Here is a 10,714-nt window from a genome sequence, read left to right as displayed (position 1 = left end):
CCTCTGGTTGTTGTTTGTTGTTGTCCTTTTGTTTTCCTCCTCCCCTTCCCCCTCCCCCTCTTCCACTCCTCCTCCTCCTCCTCCTCCTCTAAATTCAGGTCAGGGAGATGAGTTGTGCCTCGGGGGTCGTGTTTTTCTAAGTCAAAATATACTGAAATATAAAATATAAAGGAAGAACACAAATACATTTCATACCATTTTGGAGTATGTTCAACTTTTTAGAGCACATTTTTAAAAATACAACTACTGGAAAAACATTCAAATATATCTTCTAGATGCTACAATGGTGAAATTCTATTATCGCTTGTCTGTTTTATAGACTAAACAAGGATATTAAAATATTGTGTATTTTAGTCTGCACCATCTGAGCATGAATGCTCTGAATATTAGAAGAAAATGTCTATAGTTGAACCGCGGAGGTCCTTGATGGTCTCCAGGCTGGGTTGTTTGCTTGCCGACGTCTCATGACCCAACTAGGGAACGTCATCAGGGCTAGAAGGCAGGGCGGTGTGTATAGAGGAGGAGGACGGTGGGGTGGTCTTTGTTACCCACCAAGGGTAGTCAGGCAGACCCTCGGTCTCACCTGTGAAGGATAGCCGAGCCGAGGTCCTCTGAACAGTGACGGTCACAGCCCGTAGACAGCTGACAACAGCCTGGTTCCCGTATGGCTCGTTCTCCACCTGGATCTGAATTTTCCCATCCACAAAATCCTGCGGGAACACAGATTGTCTTCAACTTATGGCTGGTCACAAAGCGAGTCTCCAAAGTTAGGATGGACCTGCCAAAATGTACTTACAACCCAGATTCAAAGTATTGATGGCTGCCCGCCCCAACTCTGTGGTCACATGAACACTTGGGGGGTGTTTATGACCACCGTGGTCACATGACCAAAATTTAGTTGGTTTTTTTTTGCCAGAAATCGATGTGAACAACAGGTACACTTAATGACCACTGTTGTTTGCTTAATGACTGCAGCACTTGCTTTAGGACTGCAGCATTCAGTGACGATGTTGCATAGTTGGGTCATGGAACATCTGCAAGAAAACCACAAAGCTCAGAGAACATCAAAGACCCCACAGTCCTTCCTCCCCCTCCTTACAAACCCCTCTTCTTTCTAGCACTGATGATGTTACCAGATTTGGTAATGAAACGTCTGCAAGAAAATAGCCAAGCTCAGCACCAAAGACTCCACAGTCATCCTCCTCCGTTCTCGTACTGATGATGTTCCTTAGTTGGGTCGTGAAACGTCTGCAAAAAAACCCCACCCAGCTCAGAGATCATCAAGGACCCCACAGTTCTCCTCTTCCTCCTCCCAAACTCCATTGCCTTCTGACACTGATGACATAACTTAGCTGGGTCCTGAAACGTCTGCAAGAAAACCACCCAAGCACCCCACGTGTCCATCATTGCTGGGCTGTGGATTTGAACCCAGGTGTGGCTTCCAAATCCTGGTTTCCTTATTGTTTTGGAATTAAGCTCAGGGAATCTGGGTTTAATGTCTGAATCCAGGCTTTGTGTTGGTCAGCCATAAGAGTGGGTCACAACCTGGCCAGTAGGTTTCCCCGACAAATCAGGTTTAATCCAATCATGGCTTGGGTTAGAATGACTAGCCACCTTCGGAAGAGGAACACCCAGAATGACTAGCCACCCTCGGCAGAGGAGCCACAGCCAGTTCTCGACATACGACCCCAACGGAAGGTATGCCAGATGCTCCCTCCGTGAGTCCCGCCCATTTTTACGACCTTGGCGGGCCATCGTCATTAAGCAAACCGTTTCCCTTGTTACAACTTAGTTACCCAGTCGTGAAGCAAATCAGGACACACACATACACACACACCAGCGAACTTTGGCTCGCCCGAACGGTTGTCGGAGGGGGGGGAATCGTGTGACATCCCCCAACCCCCCCAGGATGCAGCGACCATCGTAAATATGAGTTCAAGTGGCTGGGTGTCTGAATTTGGATCCTAAGCATGTGAAAAAATGTTCTCTCTTTGGTTTTTTCCTGGGGCCATAGTTCACGTGGAACAGTCGCTCCACGGACAGTCGTAAGTCGAGGACTGTAGGAAAAGAGGGAGGGGCTAAGTCGGCCCAACCAGGAGAAAACAGGCAGTTGTGGCTCTACAAGGGGTCTCCCACTCTTCCACCCCCCCCCCAAATATCAACCCCGGGGGTGGGGGAGGGAGGAATAGGGAGTTGTAACTAGCTCCGCCCCCTAAGCCCCTCCCCAATTCAGCCCTTCCTAGAAAAATCCCCCCTCCCCATATCCCCCCCTCCCCATATCCCCCCCCAACACAGAAATCTTGAAAACCATCCTGACTTATTCCCAGATGAATTGGAAGGGACCTTGTAGGTCATCTAGACCACCACCACTACCACCCCCAAAAATAAGGGGCTTATCAGACCCTCCCTCCCTTGGAAGTCCCCCGGGAAGAGCAAAAGCTTGAAATTGTGGTTTAATTAAAAGCTGGGGGGGAGAAGAAATAGACCCCCCCCTCCTCCTAACGTTTCTCCCCCACCCCCGTTGAAACCCTAAAAAGAGACCCTCACCCTTTCCACCCGGGTCCCCCCCCCCGCAATCGCGTGGGACTACGCTTCCCATCCTCTCCCACCGGTGGATAGTTTCCGGACCCAACGGGGGGGGGGTGGCGCAACTTCCCTCTCCTCAGGCTGCTGGTGGCTCCCGGGGTGCAGAAAGGCTGCGCCCCTCCCCATTTATTTTCTCTTTCGGGAAGAGGGGGGGGAATGCCGCCTTGCTGGTAATGCAGCAGCGCTGCGCCTTTAAACCGGGTTTAACCCGGGCGGCGTTCCAGACCCCTCCACTTCCCCCCACTTCCTCCCACGAGGCGTTGCCTTGGCAACGCGGGCGGTTTCTGGCCAGGGTGGGACCCGGAACAGCCAGAGGGAGGAGGAGGAAGAGGAGGAGGAGCGAGAGGATAAGGGGCTGCCTGGTAGAAAAAGAATGAGGGGGGCAGGGAGGGAGGAAGGCTCAGATGCCACAGGTGAAAGATGCAGATGAAGGATACTGGTGTCCCCCCTTTTCTCCCCGTTTGCATCTGCACCCCTTGAAAGCGGGCAAAAGATGAGATTGCTATGTTGGAATTAGAAAAGTCAGCCTTCTTTCTCAGATTTCAAAATATTCCAGAAGAAAGAGGGGAGAAACTGAAGGAAATTATGGTTCAGATGATAGCAGGGATCGCCCAGAAAGATAAGTTGTTGATACAGAGTGACATCGATGACGTATATAGAGTCTATACTTCCTATACTAGGAAACAGAAACTGCCACGTGAAGTGCACGTGAGGTTTAGTAAACGATCCCTGAGAGAAGAAATTTACCAGAAGGCACGTGACCAGAGTACCATGTATTTTGCGGGGGGGGGGGGGGGAATGGTGATAGTACTAAAACAGATACCAAGAAGAGTGAGGGAAAGGAGGCAGAAATATCAGGACCTAACAACACAATTGAGGAAACTTCAGGTGATGTATAGGTGGCTTTTCCCAGAAGGGATATCTTTTCTCTGGCAAGGCCAGAGATTTCGGATTGAATCATTGCAAGATGCACAAGACTTTATGGAAAGCCAGTTGAAGAGGGGAACTCAGAGTAACGATGGAGAATTGGATAACAAGAGCCGAGGAGAGGAGCGAAAGAATAGTGTCCCGGGAGATGAGAAAGGGGGAAATGAGAATCAAAGCAGACATGAGAGACCGCAGACGAGGCAGACAACAAAATCCAAAGCCTTACACAAATAAACATGGCGGATGAACTCCGCTTAATTTCTTTAAATATAAATGGTTTGAATTCACTAAGAAAGAGAAATAAAATACTGAATGCTTTACGGAAAAAGAATTGTGATCTGACATGCCTGCAAGAAGTACATATAGTGAACCACCAGCAAAATGTGTTGTATTACCCCCGGCTGGGTATAATGTATACAAGTTTAGCAGATGAAAAGAAAAGGGGCATTGTGTTGTATGTTAAAGACCATATCGATTCTAAATTGGTGTATACTGATGGGGAGGGGAGACTTTTAATGGTTGAATTGAAATTTGGTCGATATAAAATTTTGCTGGTGGCCATATACGCACCGAATGACAACCAAAGTACTTTCTTTAGAAAGTTGCATCTAAAAATTGCAGAGTTAGGCTATGACCACATATGTGTGGTGGGTGATTATAACGCGGTGGCAGATAAGACAATGGATTATAACCCAGGAAACATCCAAAAGGGGGGGAAATTAAGAGAAAGGAGGAGAGTTCTCCCCAAAACTTTTGAAGACATGAGGGAGGAATCTGAATTAAAGGATGTATGGCGTGAACTCCACCCACAGAAACAACAATTTACTTTCTTTTCACATAGACATCAATCCTGTTCTAGGATCGACATGGCCTGGTTGACACCAGAAATTGGGGACTTGATTAAGGAAGCAGCAATTGAGGTTAATACCTGGGCCGATCATAATCCACTCTTATTGGTGTGGAAAGGAGTAAGGCAGGGGAGGAAGAGAAGGTGGATGATGAATACAGAGATAGTGAAAGAACAAGAATTTCAGCAAATGTTTAAAAGGGAAATGAGGGTTTTTTTTGAAGAAAATAGGAAGGGAGTAACTCCACAAATACTTTGGGATACGGCCAAGGCTTATATGAGAGGCCTAGCTATTAAATATACAACAGGCACACAGAGGAAAAAATTAGAAGAGAGGGCAAAATGGGTAGCTAAATTGGAGGTGGTAGAAAAAGCCTTGCAACAGAACCCACTAGATGATAGGAAAAAAGAAGAAATGGCTAGAATTAAGCACGGGATCTCTCTTCTAGACCAGGAGGATGTTGCTTGGAAACTTAGGGGGATTAAGCAAAACTTTTTTGAGCATGCTAACAAACCGGGTCGTTGGCTCTCTTATAGACTTCGGAAAGAAAGAGAGAGCAGACGTATAGCTCAACTGCAGAATAGTAAAGGGGAATTAGTAGAAACCAAGGGGGAGAAACAGGAAATTATCCAAGGTTTTTTTCAGCAACTATATAGTAGGGAAGAAATTTCTGAGGACCAAATTAAGGAATTTTTAGATAATGCAAATCTACCCAAGATCTCAAATGAAGCAAAAGGGGTACTGAACCAAAAGATAACAATAGATGAATTAGAAAAGGCAGTCAAAAAAATGGAAAACAACAAAACTCCTGGCATGGATGGTTTGCCAGTTGAAATCTATAAATCTTTTTTGGAAATCTTAGGACAAGAGATGATAGTAATATTTAATGCTGTCTTGACGGATTCTATCGCACCGAAATCATGGGCTGAGGCCTATATAACCCTTTTGCCTAAAGCTGGAGCTGACCATACCCAAATTAAAAACTATAGGCCCATTTCACTTTTGAATGTGGATTATAAAATCTTTGCAGCTATACTGGCAGATAGACTTAAATTCTTCCTTAATAAATTTATACACCCTGATCAGAACGGCTTCCTGCCGTCAAGGCATTTGAAAGATAATGTTAGAATTATTTTGGATGCCTTAGAATATTATGAAGCTCGGCAGGATAAACAAGTGGCCTTTATGTTTCTTGACGCACAAAAGGCTTTTGATCGGGTAAATTGGAAGTTTATGTTGTCACAATTAGAAAATATGAAGTTTGGAGAAAACTTCTTAAATGCAATTCGGGCAATTTATGTACGACAAACCGTGACATTATTGGTAAATGGAGAAGAGGCGGGTGATATTGAGATTGGTAAAGGCACAAGACAAGGATGCCCGTTATCCCCCCTACTGTTTATCCTCACATTAGAACCCCTTCTTAGAATAGTGAAGAGTGACACACAAATTAAAGGGTTACGAGCTAAAGCTCAGGAATTTAAGGTCCAGGCCTTCGCCGATGACCTTGTTTTTATCCTGGAGGATCCTATGGCTTCTGGGATACAACTTTTATGTAAAATAGAGGAGTACGGTAGGATAGTGGGGCTACGTATAAACAAAGAGAAGACAAAACTGTTAATTAAGAATATGACTCTGAACCAGAAAAGGGAAGTACAAAGCCTGTTAGGGATTAACATGGCCCATAAAATACAATACTTGGGAATTTGGCTCACGGAGAGATGTTCCTCTATCAAGGTAGATAACTATATGAAATTGCTACAGCAGGTATCTAAAGATATGACTAATTGGAGTGGTAAACAACTGTCTTTGATGGGCAGGATTGCGACAGTTAAGACATATGTATTACCAAAATTTTTGTTTCTGTTTCAAACGGCACCAACTAAATTGGACAAAAATTTTTAAAAATCTTTGGAGACAATAGTGGCTCGATTTATATGGCAAGGCAAGAGTACCCAACTGGGAAGCATACTATAACGCAGCAATCATGACGTGGATGAAAGATTGGGTGATGTTGAGTAGAAGGCACCTATTGGCTATAGAGGGACATGACCTCCCTCAGGGATGGCATGCCTCCCTCTGGCAAGAAAGAGACACCCCCCATAGGTACTTCATGGGACATTATATTCGAAAGATTTTGATGGGGGTCTGGGAAAAGATGAGGAAAAAATACTATCTTAGGGTTCCGTGCTGGTTGGCACCGTTAGAGGCCTTAACGCATCCCAGTGTATTTAATTGGACAAGAAACATAACTTATAAAGACATCATGACAGAAGTTGGCAACATGAAAAAAAAGATGGAATTAGAGCAGCAGGGCAGGAATCTGGAATGGTGGGAATATTTACAGGTTAGAAACAGGTTTAAAAGCGATAAGGTACGGTTTGGGATCTACCCAAACCCTCAGGGGCTAGATAAGATTTTGTTTGGTGGAGACAAGAAAATGTTATCGAAGATTTATCAATTTTTGACCTGCCAAGATGCTAATGAAGAGAGGGATAAAAGCCTTCTGATAGCATGGGAGAGAAACTTTGGCTATGAGATTGAAATGGGCAAATGGTGGGATCTATGGAGTAAGACCATTAAACTTACAATATCTACAGCATTCAAAGAAAACATATACAAGATGGTTTATAGGTGGCACTTCCCCCCAACGAGGTTAGCCAAAATGTTTCCTGGGTTATCTCCACTGTGTTGGAAATGTGGAAGAAAGGATGGCACATTCTACCATATTTGGTGGTCCTGTACTGAGGCCACGAAATACTGGAAAAGCATTAAAAAATGGCTAAAAGAGGTTACCGGGGCAAGCATGGAATGGAGACCCGAGAACCTTCTACTAAGCATTAAACCAGAAAACATGAGCAATTCAATATGGCATTTGAGCCTACATATAATTGTGGCCGCAAGAATAACGTATGCACAATTTTGGAAATCCACTACCATACCGTCGGAAGATTCTATAATTAAAAAGAGAGAATTAAAAATTCTATAATTGAAAAGAGAGAAAAAGAATTAAATTCATTAATCTATGAATGTGCAGAAATGGACAGAATGACGGGTTGGCTGAGGGACAAAGGAGAAACGGAACATTACCTTAGCTGTAACTTATGGTATATGTGGGAGACAAGGAGAACAGCAGGGACTTAAAACGGGGAAAGTTAAAAGTGAACATGGGTATTGTAATAGATCCCTGAATTTTGTAATGAGAAGATGTGGCTTAGAGACCTAACAATGAGGAAGGGGAAAAAAAAGTTGGGCTGTGAATGACTGTCACCGCGGGGGCAGGGAGGGGAGGGGGGGTTGTATGTTTAAAATTGTATTTGTATTTGTATGTTTTACTCTTTAAAAAATGTATAACTAATAAAGATTACTTTAAAAAAAAAAAAAGAAAGCGGGCAAAAGCGATGATCCGGACCACAATGGCAAGATCACCATCCAGCTACTAAAAAGCCGGACAGGAGAATTCAATCTCGAGTCCATCCTGCTGTTGAAGCTGAGAGGCCTCGGGATTCTGGAGCTGGGCTGCCTCGGCGAGTGTGCCAGCTTAGAGTGGCTCGGCCTGTCAGGCAACGGCCTGACCCACCTAGGTCCCCTGGCCTCCCTCAAAGTGTTGACCGTGCTCAATGTCGCCGCCAACCATATCTCGAACCTGGAACCGCTGAGCGGCTGTGAAAGCCTGCAGAGCCTCAATGCATCCGGCAATCAGCTGCGCAACCCACAACAGCTGCAGTGCCTGGCTGGGTTGTGGCATCTAGACAACGTGCGCTTCCACAACGGCCCAGCCCGGCTCAGCTACCCAGCCATCCTGGCGGAAATGTTCCCACAGGTTAAAGTGATTGACGGCAAACGGATATCCGGACGGGGTACTGAGCTCTACCAGCTGTGCAAGGAACTAGACCGCTCACTGCAGCGTTGCAACAATGCCGGGGGTCTTGGCGAGACAGCTGGCCGGATTCAGCCCTGGGTGGAAGAGGGCTACTGGGAGGTCCAACCAGCCCGGAGAAGCTCCATCGTGGAGGAAGCCTACAAGCAGTTCAGCGAGGCTTTGCTGGAGTGCCAGGAATTGAGTAAGCAGGTTGACCACAGCATCAACCAGGCTGAGCAGGTGCTCGGTGGAGGGCGTCCTGATGCCAACTCATACCTCTTTTGAGGCTGCCAGCTGCTGAGCATCGGATGTGCTGGGGAAGGGTTCTACGATGACTCACGATGGCCAACTTACCATGACCAACTCACCACAACCAACTTGCCATGGTCAACTCTCTATGGTCAACTAGCCATGGGCAATTCTAAAGGGCCAACCAACTTGCCATGGCCAACTTTCTATGGCCAACTAGCCATGGTCAACTCACCACAACAAACTCACCACAACCAACTTGCCATGGTCAACTCTCTATGGTCAACTAGCCATGGCCAATTATCTATGGCCAACTTGCCATGGCCAAGTCACCCCAAGCAACTCAACACAATCAACTTGCTGTGGTCAACATTCTATGGCCAACTAGCCATGGCCAACTCACCACAACCAGCCATGGCCAACTCACCACAACCAACTCAACCATAGTCAACTCTTGATGGCCAACTCGCCATGGAAGAAGAATTATACAAATATCGAAGAAATGGTGGAACAGAATGCTTCATGAAAGGCTGCCAAAAGAGGGACAGAATAAAATGGGAAGGCCGACAATTAAAATAATGTCCAAAATTTTAAATTCTTCAAAATAACTGTATTTCATTTTCATTTTTTCATTTTCCCTTTATTTGTATGCTGCCCTTTTCCCTGGGGGGACTCAGGGCGGCTCACAGTTCAAAAAAAAAGGGGGGGGGAAGGACAAACAATTTCCAACATACAGACAATACAACATATTAAAAAACACAACAGCCACACAAATTCGAGTGGGGTTAGAGTCTTAACCCCAGGCCAGCCGGGACAGCCAGATCTTTAAGGCGGCGCGGAAGGACTGGAGGGTGGTGAGGGTCCGAATCTCCACGGGGAGTTCGTTTCAGAGGGTCGGAGCAGCCACCGAGAAGGCTCTCCTCCGGGTAGTTACCAGTCTACACTGGCTAGATGATGGAATTCGGAGGAGGCCTAATCTATGCGACCGTATCGGTCTAGTGGAGGTAATTGGCAGCAGGCGGTCTCTCAAGTACCCAGGTCCAATACCATGAAGGGCTTTGTAGGTGATAAGTAGCACCTTGAATCGCACCCGGAGATCAACAGGTAGCCAGTGCAGCTTGCGGAGGATAGGTGTTACGTGGGTGAACCGAGGTGCACCCACGATCGCTCACGCGGCCGCATTCTGGACCAGCTGAAGTCGCCGAATGCTCTTCAAGGGCAGCCCCATGTAGAGCACATTGCAGTATTCCAGCCTAGAGGTCACAAGGGCACGAGTGACTGTTGTGAGGGCCTCCTGGTTCAGGTAGGGACGCAACTGGTGCACCAGGCGAACCTGGGCAAATGCCCCCCTGGTCACAGCTGACAAATGATGTTCGAAAGTCAGCTGTGGGTCCAGGAGGACTCCCAAGTTGCGAAGCCTGTCTGAGGGGCGTATTGTCGAATTGTCCTGCAGCTACTTGGCTATGGCGAGTTGGCCACAGTGAGTTGGTCACACTGAGTAAGCCATGGCATGTTGAGCACACTGAGTTGGCCATGGTGAGTTGACACCCCCCCCCAAAAGAGGGAGAAGGACCCTTACGAAACCTGCCTGTGTTGGGGGGAACCCACGAGGACATCTATGCCATCCCCCAAGGGCAGCAGTCACTTCCCAGGCAGGCTTTTGGTTCAGGAGCATGGTGGTCTGTGTGTGTTTATGTGTATGTGGGCACCAGTGAGCCTGCTCCAAAAATCCCCCTCCCCAATAATGCTTAACAAGGTAACCACAATTCTTTGTTCCAGATTAATCCCCCTTAAGCGAGCATTATGAAACTCGGTCTGCCTGGCGTAGCTGCTGTTAGGTAAGCTCTCTGTTGGGAGAGCGAGTACGTTCAGAGAAGCGCTGTTAGAGTTGTGTTAGAGAACACACAAACCAGCATACAGAGACACTGCAGTTTAAATAAGCTTTTACTTTCATGGAAATAGAGGTATCAGAGTCCATCAAACAGTCCAAGTCATACGCGGATAAGACAGTCAGTCATCAATGTCTTTCAGTTAAGGGATAATCCAAATAACATAGTCCAGTATCATATAATCAGTTCAGTACTCAAAGTTTGCTAACAGTTGCAAAACTTACAATAGCTCACGGCACTTTCTAACAGCCAGCTTCCAAAACACTCAAATCAGATCAGCCCAGCATCTAACAAACAGAGAGCTAACAGTCATTCTGGCTCCCTCTTATGGCCGATTGAGGAAAACAGCAACC

The 10,714-nt window shown here is 46.4% G+C and overlaps 1 protein-coding gene across 1 annotated transcript; it reads left to right on the top strand.

Annotated features, from left to right (window-relative positions):
• The first annotated feature begins 6,627 nt into the window (after positions 1 to 6,627).
• Positions 6,628 to 8,508, top strand: LOC116523288 (leucine-rich repeat-containing protein 61-like). Its single transcript, XM_032238389.1, has 2 exons — positions 6,628 to 6,636; positions 7,747 to 8,508. Exons 1-2 carry the CDS (start codon positions 6,628 to 6,630, stop codon positions 8,506 to 8,508), a joined length of 771 nt encoding a protein of 256 aa, XP_032094280.1.
• The last annotated feature ends 2,206 nt before the right edge of the window (positions 8,509 to 10,714 follow it).

Source organism: Thamnophis elegans, unplaced genomic scaffold (assembly GCF_009769535.1).
Source record: "Thamnophis elegans isolate rThaEle1 unplaced genomic scaffold, rThaEle1.pri scaffold_147_arrow_ctg1, whole genome shotgun sequence".
In the NCBI taxonomy this organism is placed as follows: domain Eukaryota; kingdom Metazoa; phylum Chordata; class Lepidosauria; order Squamata; family Colubridae; genus Thamnophis; species Thamnophis elegans.
This window is presented reverse-complemented; position numbering and strand designations above follow the sequence as displayed.